This window comes from Erpetoichthys calabaricus, chromosome 11, assembly GCF_900747795.2.
Source record: "Erpetoichthys calabaricus chromosome 11, fErpCal1.3, whole genome shotgun sequence".
Classification (NCBI taxonomy): Eukaryota; Metazoa; Chordata; class Cladistia; order Polypteriformes; family Polypteridae; genus Erpetoichthys; species Erpetoichthys calabaricus.
This window is the reverse complement of record NC_041404.2, coordinates 88,794,132-88,812,761: the sequence shown is the minus strand read 5'-3', so window position 1 is coordinate 88,812,761 and position 18,630 is coordinate 88,794,132. Positions and strand designations below refer to the sequence as shown.

Genomic DNA, 18,630 nt, shown 5'->3' with positions numbered 1-18,630 from the left:
CCAAAATGTGTTTTAATAACTGCTTGATAAACTATCAAAATAACTATCGAATTATTATAAACTGAATTAAACTCTCTCAGTCTCTGGACACATTACAAAAAAAAAAAAAAAACACAAAACAGCAAGCGTAATCAGCCAGGAAAAACCCAACTGGTGCAACTCTATGATTTCAATAATGTATACATGTAAAGACAGTTGCTACTGAAAGTATTACTTGAATCTATTATCTTTGAAAACATCACCATGAGTTTGACACCTTCAGCTCCTACAGTGGCTAAATAGCTTAGTGGATCAGTTAGTTAATTTGTGTTGCCGAGATTGGGGGTCGACCCCAGCATTTCACTTAACATGCAGGTATTTTTAAATCAGAATAGTAAATAAGCATTATTAAAAATAAAATTGTGAATGATGTGAGCGCTATATTACTAATAACTAGTAATTTCAATCTGATGCTACTTTGAAGTTTTGTTTTGTGTATCACAGTGGAAAAATACCTATTTTTTAGAAACCTCTCAATAGGAAGTTTAATATAGAACTGGCAACCTAAAGAAATGAATATCTATAATGATTTAATATTTCACTGGTTTATTGGCAACAGATTGTAATGAACATGTTTGTAATGAACGTTGGAATGGATTTGTCATCGGGGTGCAAAATGATATATAACAACATAAACAATAATCCAACAACAACAACAATCCCTTTATAGGAGTTGCAAAATGATGCACAGAATGTTTATGAATGGGAATTTAGGGTATACATTTTCACTGAATATTTATCTACAGAGTTGATACCATTTTATGGTTTTATCTTGTAATACACCCTTGAATTGCTTGAAAAGCACAATTAAAAAATGTATTATTATTAATGCTTGTACCTTCTCTGTGAGGATTTAAACCTGAAATAATAACAGTTTAAAGCCAATAAAAGTTTAAATGGTGTTCAACTTAACTTCTATAGTTTAAGAGAAGACGGTTGCTGAGACTTGACCTGAATCTGAACAGGCTCTTTACTGGTGAAATGCAATTTAAACCTTTCACTGCCCCACCTGGTGGATTTTCAAGCTAGTGCAGTCAATTTCTGAAAGAGTATGATTGCGCACAGTAAGGTACAATACAATACAAGCTTGGCTGTATCTGTAGAGTGAAAAAAATTCCTTCTCTTTACTAATTATTATATTATTTATGAAAATAACATTAACTTATTTTAAATTTCTATTTTTTAAGCCTTATAGACAATTCAAGTCTATTAAGTATAAACAGTACCTATTAACATTATTTACACATTATAAATAACATTATAAGGAAACGACCAATTATTATTATTTTTTTTACATTTCCCTTCTATCAGCCAATACTGCATCTAAATAGAATTTGTTTTACTTTTGACTTGAGAGATTCTGTGACGAAAGAACTGAAAAAATGTAATAAGCTTTCCTCTTTATGGATCATTAAAATGAAAATGGTTTTGGAGTCTTATTGAGTTACATTTAACCGCCAATCTGAGTATTGCAATCGTATTTGCCCTAAATATTTATGTCACTTACTATGCATTTAAATTAACAGTGTCCACCACATGTGGGATTGTGACTCAGGAGAACCAAGCTGTGAAAACAGTGGAGTGGATGGATGGCAGAATATTTCAACATTTTCTTTTCATGTGTATTTGTTTACTTGGTCCAGCGTCATTTGTGAATGTATACTCAGTATTGTTACTCATTGCTGTCCCAGGAGGACTAAAGTGAAATATTATACATACATTTTCCTGTTAACCCTGCCCCCCCCCCCCCTGCCCCCCCATTCATTCTCTCTCATAACTTCAGCTCGATTTTTTTTTTTTTAACCTCCTTTCTCTGTGAGACCACTTCTTGCTTTCTTGGTTTGCCATTCTGCTGCACATCCTGTTGGGGGCTGGCGGCAGCCTGGACTTTTTCACTTTTTTGCTTCATCCTGTCAGCTGGTGTTTTTGTCTGAGATGCCTGAGCAATTTTTCTTCCAAGTTTCTTTCCTGGCACCAGTGATGCTGCAGGGTTATGATCTAGAAAAGAGAAAGAAAGAGAGCACAAAGGTCATACCTTTTCTCAGATCAATAATTTTGCTTCCAAAAAAATAAACATCTATCCAAAAATATTTCATTTTTGAATTTTGGAATGTATATGTTGAATCTGCAAAAAAAAACAAAAAACTATCAGCAATGAAGCCTATATCATTATGCTTATGCTGACCATGTATACCTACCTGATTTTCAAATGCCAGGAAATATCCCTGGATGGTATGTCAGTCTCTCATGAAGCACATCAAGCAAATTTAGAGTTTATAAAAAATTAAACAAAAATAGTTTTGGGATATGGAAGGCAAGCTGGTGTATCCAGAGAAAAACCTACATAGACCTGGAGAAAAATGCAAACTCTATGCAGAGTGCCCAGGCTGAAACCCAGTTTTCTGTGGCAGTATGCCAGTAGTACTAACTACTGAGCTATCATGTCAGCATTATCATTAAACAGCCAAAATAAAAATTATGAAGTAAAACAGTGATATTAATAAACTAGCTGTATTACTCTGCTTTGCTTAGAGAATTTCTTAAGACAGCAGGCCCCAGTTATATTGTCAGATAATCAGATATACTGTATCAGAACAACTATGTAACTAAGTACTTTTTGTCTACAATTATACACTTTTTTATTAAATCTTTTATTAGTGTATAATATTATTACATCACTAGAGTGCCTTACTCTTGAACATGCTACCTGCCTATTCTTCTAAGCTTCTTCCTTGCATTCCAAATTAAGTGTCTGAACTCCAGCTTGTACCAGGATCTGCAGGGACTTCATCTGACAACAAAGGTGTAAATCAGGAGTTGCTCTCACATCTCTCCAGAGGCAACCTCCGCAGACCTCTTGAGCCAGAAGGTGCGAAATGGACTCAAGCAAGAACAAAAACCTATAATTCAAGGAATGACAACTAAGATGGACAGAAGAACCCACCTATTAGAAGACACTGATTTTGTAGCTGAAAATGACTTTAATCCAATCAGGAGAAGATTCCACCTTCCTTTAAAACAACATGCAACCCATCTCTTAAATTAAGTGAGAAGAAACAAAAATGGCAGAGAATGGGGAGAAGCAAAGAGAATATTGGAGAATTATGAATTGAACACAATGACTGGAATACTCCAGGTAATTCTAGAAAACTCTGGGACTCCTCCAAGGGCACTCTGTGCACATTCTCCAAAATAACTTTTCAAATTAAAAGCTACGAGCTGCTCTTGGAGCGCCGAATTCAACAAACTCTTTCCTTTGTTATCCAGAAGCTGAGACCCAGTTTGACAAATCAAAGCTGTGTGCCAGTAGTCTGATGAGGCTGAGAAGCCAGTACTTTAAGAAGGGAACTTCAGCATCTAAATCTACGGCCTAAACGTCTAATGTCTTTCACTATGAAGTGGCAAAAGACAGCAGAACGCAAGCTGAGAAAGCAGCAGCACAGTGCACTCCAACGCACAGTGCACTCCAACGCATGAAAAATCTTCCACTTGAACTGAGAAAAACAACAAAGCAAAAACTCCACACAACATCGGACATAGTCCATAAAGTATCATAAATTATTTATCTGTGCCAAGATAAAGCAGAACTCTAAATACCAATAAACAGCCAGCCTATATGTTATATGTTTGTCTGTCTATTGTGTCTTATATGAGGGCATATATATGCAGTTATAATATTTCTATAATCCTTGTATTTATCAATAAATTGTATTATTCTGTTTTGTAAAATGAATGTGCCTCAGTTACCTTGATACAAGTCTAAAGGCTGGAGACCACCTACAGAGAAAGGTAAGGTATTATTGCCGAATTATTTGATTAATTACCTGTATTGCAAAAGGGAAAACTGATAATTAACCCAGTTAAAATTTTATTTATAACAATTCCAAATTATTATGATGTCCTTGCCCATGAATAAAATTTTCCTGCTATAGATCAATTCCTGCTTTTTAGTTGTAACTAATGCTGCACGGTATGCCAATACTGGACAAGTACTGAAAATCTCAAATTTTGAAATTGTATGGTACAAAAAATTTTGGGACTTTTAGTATGAGAAATAGAAGTTGTCTTTCCTCTCAATCAAAGCAGCATAGTGTGTGCTTAGAATCTATATATATAATTCACTAAGCAGCCGACCATGGCACGCAAGACAGAGAGCCACGCCCGCCAACAATTCACTAAGCAGCCGACCATGGCACGCAAGACAGAGACCATGGGATACGCACCACAGAGCCACACCCGCCAACTCACAGAGCCCCGCCCACCAACTCTAAGACCATGGGATACGCATGACAGAGCCCCGCCCGCCAACTCTAACCCTCCTCCCGCGTCATGGGATACGCACGACCACGTCCATCCTCGCAAACTGTTTTACACGCTGCACACAGCGATTCCCATCCGCGACAAACATGCTTCTTCTTAGATGGTCCTGCAGGAACAGGGAAAACCTTTGTCTACAAAAACCTGATTCACACCATACTAAGAGCATAGTGTTTTTGTTGGCTTGCACCACCTGCCTGCCCGCCTGACTGTTACCAGCATTCACGGCAATCTACTGGAGTGTAAAACTATCACAGCTGCTACCTCACAAACTGTCCTTATTCCCCGGATTTCCCTGACCCCATCAGATTCAAATTTGTCTTTTACTTTTACATGCAGACAATTTCCTGACCCCATCAGATTCAAATTTGCCTTTTACTTTTACACGCAGACAATTTCCTGTTAGATTAGCCTTTGCAATGACAATTAATAAGGCACAGGGCCAAACTTTCAAAAAGACATGCCTCTATCTGCCAACTCTAAGACCATGGGATATGCACAACAGAGCCCCGCCCGCCAACTCTAACCCTCCTCCAATGTCATGGGGTATGCACGAAAGAGACACGCCCACCAACTCTAACCCTCCTCCTGCGTCCACCCTCGCTCGCGAGGCATTAGCAGGCAGTACGCATGGGGTACTCACGACAGAGCGATGTTCTTAGTCACGGAAGCATAGTCATACAGTCTGCTCAACAATACGCTGACTACATGAATATTTCCGGAGTTTATGGTGGCGAGGCAGAAATTGTGGCAATGTCCCAAATGCTTCCAGCTACTATCACCATTCACTTCCGAGATATCCCTGACCCCATCAGATTCAAATTTGCCTTTTACTTTTACACACAGACAATTTCCTGTTAGATTGGCCTTTGCAATGACGATTAATAAGGCACAGGGCCAAACTTTCAAAAAGATATGCCTGTATCTGCCAAAACCAGTTTTCAGTCACGGACAATTGTATGTTGCTCTCTCCGGAGTTCCATCTTTTCATTCACTCACAGTCGTATCCTCAAACCCACCCCATTTGGACAACTGTGTCTTTCAACTGCTATGCCACGGGTTGGCTAGTTTACTATATTAAACTATATAAATTCTTGAATGCACTGGAATGAATAAAATGTCTTTTTGTCAATTGAATTTGTCCAGAAATCAAGATTTAAACAAATTGTATTATTATTATTATTGTTATTATTATTATTATTATTAGATTAGATAGATAGATAGATAGATAGATAGATAGATAGATAGATAGATAGATAGATAGATAGATAGATAGATAGATAGATAGATAGATAGATAGATAGATACTTTATTAATCCCCAAGGGGAAATTCGCATACTCCAGCAGCAGCATACTGATAAAAACAATATTAATTAAAGAGTGATAAAAACACAGTGCAAGTTAAAAAGTGCCAGGTAGAGAGTGCAAGGCAGATATAACAGTCAATAACATCGTATTATGTTACGGTTTACCACCCCCGGTGGAATTGAAGAGTCGCATAGTGTGGGGGAGGAACAATCTCCTCAGTCTGTCAGTGGAGCAGGACAGTGACAGCAGTCTGTCGCTGAAGCTGCTCTTCTGTCTGGAGATTATACTGTTCAGTGGATACAATGGATTCTCCATGATTGACAGGTGCCTGCTCAGTGCCCGTCGCTCCGCCACAGATGTCAAACTGTCCAGCTTCATGCCTACAATAGAGCCTGCCTTCTTCGCCAGTTTGTCCAGGCGTGAAGCGTCCCTCTTCTTTATGCTGCCTCCCCAGCACACCACCGCGTAGAAGAAGGCACTCGCCACAACCATTTGATAGAACGTCTGCAGCATCTTATTGCAGATGTTGAAAGACGCCAGCATTCTAAGGGATTATAGTCGGCTCTGTCCTCTCTTGCACAGAGCATTAGTATTGGCAGTCCAGTCCAGTTTATCATCCAGCTGCACTCCCAGGTATTTATAGGTCTGTACCCTCTGCACACAGTCACCTCTGATAATCACGGGGTCTGTGAGGGGCCTGGGCCTCCTAAAATCCACCACCAGCTCTTTGTTGATAATATCATCTTCTGCCATGTCGCTTATTCTTCTTTGGATCGTATTACTTGAGAGAGGTATTGTTTTGAGCTTGTCAGACTCTTTTTCACCAAACATTATTTGCTCCATATCAACAGCTGTTGGTAAAATCAGATTTTCTGCAATTACATGTGGCTTACTTGCTTTCACAATGTGAAATGCAACTCTTTAACTTGCTAGTGATCCTTTTTAATTAGTAGTGGTTGCCAAAGTAAAAACAGCTTGTTCCTTGTGAAGTTAGTTTAGCTTTCTGTTAGAGAATTCCACGGGCTTGTCTTTTTTGCCTGGGTGTTTGGCATTTAAATGTTGAAGTAGCTTTGACGACTTCATACTTTCTTCTGACAACACTTCTCGACAAATTATAAACTGGGGCTTATTGGAAATAACAGTAACAATGTATTTGAGATATTCATCACTGCATGATCTCACGGTATGATGCAACTTATCATTGAATATTTGATATTGTACTTGTCACTCAACAGCACAGCATGGAAATGATGCCTCATCACGCTTCACTGCTTATATAAATAAGGCAGAATTGAAATTTCTATAAGACTCACTCAAGAATTTACTTTGGAGTTTATTGGCAGTTGTATGTTCACCATTTGGTTGGGGTGGAGTATTATAATAAAGGCAATAAAGTTCTAACCCGGAATAATGTTTTACTTAAACTTACAAACAGTAATGATATTTGCAGGCTGCATATTCGAGTAGTCTATGCAATGACCTGAACGTTTTTAATTTTAGTGTTGCTTTTTCCTTGTAAATATTGTACAGAAAGCTTCATGTGTACAGGAAAGAATACACATGACAACCAAGGGAGGAACTTTTATGAAGCAGTGAGGCTCAAAACAGGTGTGCAGTAAGGAGTACACAGAAAAGATCAGTTGAAAAGAAATAATATCATGAACCATGTACCGTGTCCAACCCCTCTTAGTTCTTGTCATGGGTGGACCATTTATTTGACTTGTGTTAACATTTAAATTGAGCTAGGGATGTTGTCACTCCTGGATTGTCTTGGACCTGAGAATACCACTTCCTCGTCATCTTTCCCTCCCTCCCTCTTTACTTCTAGTGATGCAACAACTATGATCACAGCCACAGTGTTTGGCACCTGCACTCAAGTTTTATGTTGTGTCATTTTACTTGAGCTTGGCTGAACTGTGCTCCTCCCAGTATACAGCTCACTCTCCATGACACATATCTTGTCTCTTTTTCCTGTCTAGGACAGCTTCTGTTTTTCTTATGTCTGTTCCCTCCTATTGCTCCATGCTGATCTTTGTGTGTCCTGTCCATCACTTTTACTGGCGGCCTTCATTTGCATACACCAGAAAAGATACAGTGCATTAGCATAGCCTACTCACTACGGTATTGCAATAAACATAAGAAAAAAACATTTCTATTACATTCTCAGATTTCAATCAAATCTGTTAAAGCATGTTAAGATTTTGGGCTTTTTTTTCTATTGTAGGGGTTGTTTTTAAGCCATAAATATTGATATATTAAAACATCCTTTCTTAGTGAAAACATACTGCTCAAGATGTACAATCCTGCCAAATTTCAGTTTATAAATTAAACAAGAAATAAGTTTTTTGTTGAGGAGAGAGTGAGTGAGTCAGTCAATTTTGCATTGAGTGAAAGAGGGACAATAGCATCAATAAAAGTCCTACAGCCATAACGTTTGCCTTGTACTTTAACAAAAGTTTTTTCTTAAATTGTAATATATTTCAAAAGTGCATTGTAAAAACTTGAAAATACACACAAAAACAGAAAAAAACTTCAATTCATTAAGTCATTGTTTTATTTGTTTATCCAAGGCTGTGTAAGCCAGTGCTTCAGTAATAGCAATTAAGATTTGGTAACTACTACAACTGAGATACTAAAGCCTTATATGGCACAAACTAGAAACAAACACAGATGTGTGTACACAAATTCACAATGGGTGTTTTAGAACCTCATAAACTCACTGAAGCCCAACAAACTTAGCAATGTCAACATTCCTGAGTTGTCTGGGGGCTAGCAGTGCTAATTCAGCATTTCAGCTGTCAGAATGGAGTTTGCATATTTTCCCTGTATTTATGTGGGTTTCACTTGGCACTCTGATTTCCTCCCACATCCCTTGTATGTGTTGTTTAGATTGATTATGGCCTCTAGTGTGAGTGATGGCTTCCTGTTCTTTAGGTTGATTAGGGTTTGTAGTGTGAGATTGACAGCTTCCTAAAATGGACTGCTACCTCTTCTAGGCTTGGTTCCTGACTAGTGCTAATCAAACACAATTTGGCTCCCTACAGCTCTGTATTTAAATAAGTGAGCTTATAAGATGGATGGGTGCAATCCACTGGAGCACAGGTCTTTATACGTTTCAAAGCAGCAAAATTGCACAGGGATACCCAAATCAATACAGTAACAATATTATCTATTATCAAGTTTTACTTTACAATAATTTTCTACACAGTTATTAGGAACCTAAGCAACTGAGAGCACCCAAAGTAAGTCCTTGGAGGCCATGCAATACTTGCATACAAGATTCTTGTAGGGTGAGTGATGCCTACTTACCTGAAGGGACACAAGCTGGACCTACACATGCAGAAGAGCTGCACAGCATATTCTCACAATTCACCTTCCCACGCTTACATGAACAGACACTGCAAGGCTTTGGGGACCAAACAGCACTCTCAAACATGACCATTCCATTCACAAGACAGTGACCACCTTCCAAAGTGTGGCAAAAGAGGAAAAAGAACAAAAAAACAAAAACAGTTAGTGACACAAAGTTTCAATACGACCTTGAAGCAGTACAGAGTACTAACTAATAGTTGGAGAATCAGAGACATGGGTTCCTTTTCATATTTTCTGTCTCTATCCAATGAACAATTTTTTTACAGCCTCTGAGTGCTTTTAGAAAACGAAAAGTTAAACCAAGTTATTATCAAAAGTCAAATATTATCAAATATCATTATTTTTGTTGAAAAGAGTAGGAGGTATATCAAATAAAAAAATATGGCAGGCTGTTAATAAAAAAATATTATGCGTAATCACTCTACACCAACCCAGTCTATTCTTTTCTATGAAATATACAATATATGAATTACTCTTTGTAGTAGAAAAATTACCAGTATTCAACAGCAAACTAAGTAAGAGAACGCATCTTTCTGTTAGCTATTTTGAAAATTCCTTGCATTCTTAAAAATACTGTATTCATCATCAGAAAGATTGGGCAGCTAGTTAACAGACTATATATACTTTTAAAGAAGCCTCAATAAATGCTATTTATACTTCATACTTGCTGTATGTACTTTATTCAAGGGAGGTGAATTGTAGAAATAGACAAAACATGACCCCTAGTGGTCATAAGGTTTAAATATCACTCTCAATTTGGATAGCACTGAATGTTAGGGGGAAAAAAAGATTGTGTAGATTGATTGTCTAACTTAGACTGGGAGCAGTTGAAAGAAAGATTTTGATTTAATACATGATAAATGCTGATGAACCCTTTGGTAAGTCAATCAAGTTTCATTTATTTATTCATCACTTTTTACAAACTTTTCTTCACATGCTTCCCATCCCCCATCAAAACAAGAAGAATGACATAAATAATTAAATAAATACACAACTGGTTATGAGGGAATAATGAATGATTACTGTGAAAAGAAAGCAAACACAACTTTTTACACTATTCATTTTCATTTGTGGGTTCAGTTAAAGGTACAGAATTAGCTAAGGACAGAGGAGAAGGAGGGGAAAAATAGTTTTCAGATGCACTTTTCCACGTCCTATAAAATAGCAAACTTGAGAATGGAATGAGCTAGTGCAATACAATTTTTAGCAAAGTTTCTTTGATTCACTACCAGACTATATAGGGTTATTGGCCATTATTCCAGGGACACCATCTAACACTAACATCATACATCTTACACAACACCTAAATATCACTCTTTAACTAGTAAAATGTATTATTGCATAGATTCAATAACTGAAAAACAGACATTTCACTAATAATTAAACATGGTTTATTTGTTATAAATGGCCATCTTGGCAATTCTTGTAAGGTATGCAGAGTTACATGTCAAACAGTACTTAATGCTTACACAGTACATAAAGTATGCAATCTAAAACACTTTTCTCAATGGCAGTGCAGTGTTCACATTCATATCAGAACGAAACTGTGTATCAGCCATAAAAGAACATATGAATCAACAAATAATAACCACTAATAATGCAATACTAATAATGTAACTAATCATTCAGAATGGGTTCATCCTTACAACTGTTGCTTGAGGACTTTCCTTGAGAAACGTTCTTAATATTTTCTATGAAGTCAAAGGACCTCAAGATGTAATGCCAACAGATATCAACATAGATACATTTCACAAATGGCAGAAACTACAAGTCTGATGGACTAGCTGCAATTACGTTCCCATTACACATGTTCTTCTTCCTGCTTTTTAATGGTCTCATTTGAGCAGCTCTACAACAGCTGTTACTGTGGTAGGATTCTGGCCATAAACAGGTAACATTTATCACCCTTCTCATGGGCTCTGCAACTCCTTGCACTCTGACAGGAAGCTTAAGGGCATTCAAACACTCCAGACTCAACAACAGGTTATATGCAGGGCTGATTAAGTTTGGACTACCTTGTACTGATTCAGGTTGTGTAATCATCTATAATTTGCACACATTTCTTTCCAAAACCAAATTTCACTTTCAGTAGTGTTTTGACATTAAAATTCTGGTGGAATCATACCAGAATTTTCCTTTATGTGTACATACATCTCTAATGTTAATAATAACATACCTAATAATAATAATAATATCTGTCCCTCTTTTGACTTTAATGACTAGCAAGATATGCAAATTCACAATTTGTTCACTTTAGTTAAAAATCAATTAAACAACGGAATTCTGTTGCCTGGTCTGTTTTAAATAATAGTAATAATAATTCTTTACATTTATATAGTGCTTTTCTCACTACTCAATGAGCTACTACACAGGGAGGACTGGGACATGAGCCCATGATCTCCTTACTGCAAAGCAGAAGTGCTACTACAAATGGCATCGCATTGTTTTTATATCTTCATCTAAGAAAATACAGAAATACAGACTTAAATGTTAAGTAAACTGAAAGCCACACAACCAGTTGTTAACCAGGAAAACATACAGTATTGGCTATTATAATGTAGATTAACATTTAATATTTTGATAATTGCTTGTAAATTGTCATTTAAGAATTAATTATTGACAGCTTTCTTTAAACAAGTCAATCTCTCCACACATTTAAGAATGCTGTCACATTGGGGGCATTCATCAACCCACATTCAACTAGATTTACAAGGACATTCTTTGAGCCATTCCCCCAGGAAGGGATAAGCAAAGTGAAAGTGGCCAGCTAGCTTGAGATGAAAAACCATTAACAGGCAGACAGAGATTGAAATGGGTGAAATAGATTAGTAGTATTTATGACATCCCTTCCCCTTCTAGGGGGAAAACCAGGGCTAGAATGGGGGAGAAAATATGCCTAAACAGAATTAGTATGCAGTAGGGAGATGGCTTATTTTACTGGTTCAAGAAGAAAAATACAGAGTTAACAAAGAAAATGACTCTCAGCCATTTTTTTCCATCTTGACAAGACCAGCTTTTTCTCTGTAGCCATACTGAGACAGGCAGGCTACTTGACCCTATGCAGACAATAAGCTAGCTAAGGAGAGAAGTGAATGTAACTACAAGTTTATGTACTATCTGAAACTACATGCCAAGCAGTATTAGGTTATATGGTTGTGTGAAGCTACATTCAGTTAGTTTTTATATGATGGCATTAGTTATAATAAAACGTAGTATGTATAATACACAAATAAATGTGTAACTTTCTTTTGCCTGTTCTTTTACTATGCCTAATTGCCTGGTGTTACAGATAGAAGATGAAAGTGCTGAAGCACAATACCTGACAGTGTGGTTAGAGTTTGGGATTTGATACATTTTGTTAAGGTTTACATCATTAAAGAATATAAAAGAAAGAATAGGGTCACCCTAGGACCCTAACATGAATAAACACTAAGAAAAGTTATACATTTTAACAGCAATTAGAACTGAATGCCTTTGGGGTAGGAAGTACTTACCAGGTATTTACAGGACAGTGCATGATCAGAAGACAGTTGATAAACAATTTTCTACTTATCTGTCCTTTCTGCATCAGGACTCTGCATCATACTACAAAGTCAAAGAGCACTTATAAGGCTTGTTTGGTGGCTTTTTCAAAATTTTTGCTTTCAGGAGGTCCTCCACAGCTATGAGTGAGGATCAATAGGCTGCTCAGCTACTCTGATCAGCATAATGTCTGTGTTTGATGCATTCCTGATATTGATCCAATTTTTTTTCCTTAAAGTATTGTCTTACATTTAAAATAGTACTGGGATGGGACTTTTCAGAAACAGGCTTGTTGAGCATCCAGCACAAAAACAGTTCTAAATACTACAAAAACCAGTATTTTTCTAGATAAGAAATTACATTGAGCAAATGATGAAAAACTGAAAAAAAACTGCTTAAGACGACAAAATTGAGAGTTATGTAAAAATTATATTAATAAATTATTTAGGGATTTTTAATACTTATTTTGCACAACATATAGAGGAGATGTGTCCCACTAGCCCTAAATGTAGAAACGGAACTGTTGTTTTGCTATCTTTTCCATGTAAGTTTTCTCTGATAAACAGCACCACTTGTCTTTTGTGAGATGGCCTTGTAAGCCTTATGAAAACTGCACAGTGTACTATACTGGGTACATAACTAACGATAACAGAGACTATAAGGACGAAATGCATTGTAAAAGCATCCTTTCTGGATACACATGGCAATAAGACTGTTCAACTTCAAGCGGCATAACTGAAACAACTCCCTTACAGTTTTTATTTCCCAAGTTAATAGTCTACAAACATCTTTGTTTTGCTTTACAAACTTTAATTGAATAGTCTTATAACTGCATGAATCTGACATATCTTCTTGATGGGTTGGGCGAAAGAGCAAATCCTCATCGTGTCTTGTGGACAGTACTACTGTGTTTTGCTCTCCGTATGTTTCTGAAATGATTGCAAATATCCAGCAGGAGTCAGGATTGTATACTAGTACTAAGCCTGAATTCATTTAAAGCAGATGCAGGATTACATAAAGGATGCGTTGTTTCAAGAAGGCAGTCTATAGCCCTCAAGTATGCACTATTAGAACATAGTTGTTATAATCAAAGATTTAGGTATCACTAAGATCTGTTACCATTATTGTTACTTATGTATTTATTTACTTTTTACATAAAATGTATGTAGCTTGCTATTAAATAAGTCATGTTAAATGAAAGATTTAGTATAATTATTACTACACAACACAGGAATTAAACAAAATGAATTAAAAAGAAAAGCTAAGTGCAGTCCTTCATTTTAAATTTATAAAGTGATCATTTTGATTTTGCCAAAGAGTGAAGTGGAGTTGGGGGTGGTGGTGGCGGCTTGCTAATCGCAATTTTAAAAAAATGTAAAAAATAAAAGAAAAATAAAAAATATTTTTACAGAGCAATTGTCCTCTGCTATCCACAGTAATCCAGATTGAGACAATATATAGTTTAATGTTTGAAGGGTGGCATTCCTGTTCTTTGAGATGATTTTTTACCTTTTGGTCTCATTCAGCCATAACCCAGAGTGCAAACAAAGGCAGAATGAGCATGCAAATGACAAAATCTAAATTTCTCCATCACTATAAGCCAATAGACATATTCATTCATGTGAATAGAGGTCAATTGCCCTCAATGGGGGAAACAAAAATTGGGCCTTGTGAGCATATAAAAAGCATGGGATTGATAAATCCAAATTAGTGAAATGAGAACTGAATTTTTGTAGAAAAAATGTCTCCTATTGTTACAAGCTTTTTAACAACTTCAAAATCACAGCTGCATCTATAAGCAGCTGTTTGTGACAACCTTCATAGTTTTTTAGGTTAAAAAACAGAGCAGAGCAACTTCTCGACTTGAGAGAACCGTTCAGGTGACTTATTCATCCTCAGTATAGTTACAACTAGAGATGTACTGTTCACAGCTCACTGAAGGCATGTATATGACAAATCTGCCTAAAGAGCAGTTAAATCTGTTGTTTGGGTCCCTGATCTTTCCTTCTCATGTTACTTCTGATTTGATGCTCAGAACAAATGGCTTTATACTGTATCTAATTGATGGTCAATCTAGTCTTTACTCATTACTTAATGCTTTCCACTTGACTTTCTCTAGTGCCATTATGTCTTGAAATAAAGGGATCAAAATGGCATAAAGTATTCACAATTAGGCCACATAATTGTGTTGCACAGATTAAGCTTAACCTTTCTTGACTGGTGTTCCAGTCTCAGCCTTTCAAATAATATTTCCACACTAGTTGTAAGATTCCCAAGTGATGTTGAGTTGCAGACAGTTCTCTTTGTACCAAGAAACAAATTCCCCACACTGTTAAAAATAATGGTTCTTTAATGGCATTCATGGTTTTTTACTGGGTTGTATGGTCCTCATAAAACAATTGCTTGACAAAGCACCCTTTTTTTCTGGGAAGGTTCCTTTATATATGAATTTGATTGTTTGTGCTTTGAAAAAAATTCCAAACTTGTAGAAAAAAGCTGAAACGTTTAATGTATGTGCATTACCTAGCAGGACACAAACTTTAAGAAACTCTGCTCAGGATTAAGTGTGGTGTGGTGTAAAACTCCGTTATATTATTAAAACTCTTTCAAACCAGTGCTCATTGTCAGTTACCACACATTTATTAGATGTCTGCTTTTTTGACACTTATAATCCCTTTTATTATTGCTCCTGTAATGCACACTAAACTATGTGGTCTAACAATATCAAAGTTGCCACAATTCCCTTTTTATATGATTTAAGAACACTGGCTAGCTATCAGTCCTAAAGATTTTTTTCCAGTTTTAAAAAATATTCTAAAAGTACTTAAAGGTTTGTAAATATAAAGATCATCTTGTCTGAAAACCCATGGTTAAATGGTTACATCTTGGCTATTTATTTGGTTTTAGTACCACATTGTTCTCTCTCTGTCCATTCACTCATTCATTTCCCAATCCATTCAAAATAGTTCAGAGTCATAGAAGCCTACACCTATCTCACCAGCATATGGTAAATAGCAGTGACTTGAAGGGAGTCACCAGGAGGAGCATCGGTCTATCTCAGGAGACACACATACACTCTAATGTCAAATTAGAGTTGCAGAATAACTTAACATGCACATTATTGTATTATGTGTAGAAAAACACAGGCAAGGGGAAAATGTGCTAATTCCACACAGACAGGAAAAGGAGCAGAGCTCAGGGTCTAAGGAGGAGAGAGAAGAAAGCAGCATGCGCTGACACAGCGCATTGCCGCACCCATCATATAACAAACCAACTCAGGATCCCAGATTAGGACCCGGAGTTTTCTTCAGCTGTGTGACAGCACGGCTGACTGTGCCCCTGTGCTGCCCACTTTCCTGTATTTAGTCACCAGACTGTTCAGTATTTGTTTAATATTCTCAGTTGGCATATTCTAAACTGTTAAATTCTGAAAATATAAAAAAATAAGAATTCAAATAACTCAGTGTTTTATTTTAGTTATATATGCAGTTGTTAAAACACTGGCCTTCATTCTTGACAATTCTCTTAATGCTAACATGATAAATAATGATCTTGGGTTGACTTTTACATTACAAGCAGTTTTGCAATGCCTACCATCACAGCAGGTGTAAATGTGGCTTTCTAAATTTTCAAGTGTGCAATTAACTTTCACCACTTTTTTCTTCTCCTAAATGCACTAATCTCCTTTTTCACACTTCTTTAAATTTTACCATTTATTCATATGAGACTAAAGTAGAACGTAGCACTAATTTTTTAAAAGTAGTTTTTATGTTAAATCAAATGGATGAAATCTTGCTGTTTGTCATGATTCATGATGTACAATTCAGAAGCCACCAGATGTGTGGTCCTTGTGTGGAGGCCCACAGGAGTCAGTGAGCATGTGTTTTCTTTTGCTTCATGTGTTGCACGTGCCTTGCAGAGAGTCTCATGTGAGTTCTGCTGGTCATAGAGCAGTCAGGACACAGTATGTGCTTGTGAAAAAATGAATGAATGCTGGAGTTGGCCTTTATCTTCTCTGAACCCATTTGTACATCTGTTCATTATCATTGTGCATGTCGAGAAGACTGTTTATCTGAGTATACTGCACTGGGCTTGCCCTTAAACTGGGTGAGATGGGGACATGATTCACTATCACTGACATTTTTTTGCAGCTTATGACTTTGAAAATAATAAAAAGTGATAGCTTTTAGGAATATTCTTACCTAGAATTAAAACACACTTTTGTTAACAAACCTACTGAACCAGCCTTTTTTTTGTCTTAGTAGGACTTGGAATATAATCCAATTATTTGCTTTCTGACTCAAATAATTTCATTTTGTTCTGAAACTAATTATTAAAGAGACATTGGTTTGACTTTGATTTCACAGTATGCTGTCATTCTTATTTATACAAACATTTCAGAGCTACACACAAATGCAGTTTCAAAGATGAATGCTTACCTGGAAATAGGTTTGAAGAAAGTGAAGCAGGACTGTTAGCTGGCTTGGGATCAATTCTTGTGTTCCTCTGAAATCTTCTGTCCTGTACCCTCACACTTGCCAAACTGTTACCCCATAAAGCAATGAACAGTAAGATTAGAAACATCTTCATGTTGCAGAGGTAGGCCTAGAAGCACAAACTGGAGGAGTTGTCACATTCAGGACGTGTCTGACATCAAACCTCTGCTAATGAGGGAGCTGCACTGCTTGCCTTCAATGCAACAGTATGTAAAAAAAAAAAAAAAGAAGCTGGTCAAGTGAAATGGAGGTGGAGCAATGTTAACAAAGACCTCTTTTCATGAAAACCTGTGGTCCCTCAAACATTTTTCCTCCCATAAGCTAAACTAATGAACAGTTACATATTACAGAATATCCGATAAGACTATATATACATATTATTATCATTGATACACAAGTAGCTAGCTGCATAGCTCAACCAAGCATTAAAAAATGTCTGACCTGGTCTGCATTAATAATAATAATAATAATAATAATAATAATAATAAAATAAAAATAATAATAATAATAATAATAAAGACAGAAAATCCTTAAGCTTCTGTTTTGAATGCAAACAGGGTGCCATGGTGAGTGTGGCAATGGTCCATTTGAAATGTATATTGCTGAGCTTGCTGAGGGAAATCTTGGAAAGAAGTGCTCAGTGAAAGGCCACATTGTGCCCATGCTGTTACAGGGATGCAGTTTGGGTAGTGTTTGGAAACCCCCTTTCTGTGCAGCAAAAGTCACTTTATTTAGGTTTGTTTACAATGAGTTGCTGCCAGAGACTCCTGTATCTGTGCATGTGGCAGTACAAGAGCCTACTTATTGTTTTGCCTGATGCTGTACAAAGCACTCCTACAGTATATGTAATTTTTTCTTTAGATGAAGTCCACCTCGTAATTTAAACAGGCTCCAGAACCTTGCTCAGTACTTTGACATTAAATCATAACTCTTGTTTTTGGTTTGGCTTAGCTGATGTTTGTTTTACCTATCCCTTGAGATTTATAGTTTTTCCTTTCTGTGATTCTGAATCCTTCTCTGAATTCTGACAGTATACCACTTTGCTTCATTTAAACTTTTATCTTATCAGTTGACAGGTTTTTACTCAATTTATCTACAGTATGTTCTATGGCAGAAAGTTTCACGTGTTTGAATGCACTTTTAAATATGACCTTAAGCAGCTCTTGTCTCGTATACACAGGTAATATCCTACCATCTCCATCTATTCCCAATTATTCAATAAAAAGGTAAGGACTGCAACCGTGGAGCTGATATTTCATTAATGGAAGAAATCATGGTAGGTTTAGATTTAAATATTTCTGGCATCCTACTAGGCCTAGCTCAATAAAACATTTAAAACTATAACACTAGTATACAATGGGCAACCACAATGGGGTTTGCTACAGATGGAAGGATAAATGTAATAAAAACATTAGCAAATTTGTATTCAAATACAAATAGTAATATTTTTATTCAACTGACAAAAACATTAGCATTTTTTATTCAAATATAGAATTATAGATAAATGAGAAAGTTACCAAGCAGTAAACAACAGTACTTTGATAACTTTCAAATACTGACCTGATGAAAATGAACA

The 18,630-nt window shown here is 36.4% G+C and overlaps 1 protein-coding gene across 1 annotated transcript in view; it reads right to left on the bottom strand.

Annotated features, from left to right (window-relative positions):
- The window catches only part of si:dkey-32e6.6 (extracellular matrix protein 2), a 95,032-nt gene extending 77,786 nt beyond the window's left edge, over positions 1–17,246 (bottom strand). Inside the window, exons 1-3 of the mRNA XM_028813569.2 lie at positions 16,998–17,246; positions 8,974–9,129; positions 1,844–2,037 (exon numbers count right to left, since the gene is read on the bottom strand). Of these exons, the coding sequence (XP_028669402.1) occupies positions 1,844–2,037; positions 8,974–9,129; positions 16,998–17,148 (501 nt within the window). The 5' untranslated portion in view covers positions 17,149–17,246. The remainder of the gene's footprint in view (positions 1–1,843; positions 2,038–8,973; positions 9,130–16,997) is intronic.
- Positions 17,247–18,630: the final 1,384 nt, after the last annotated feature.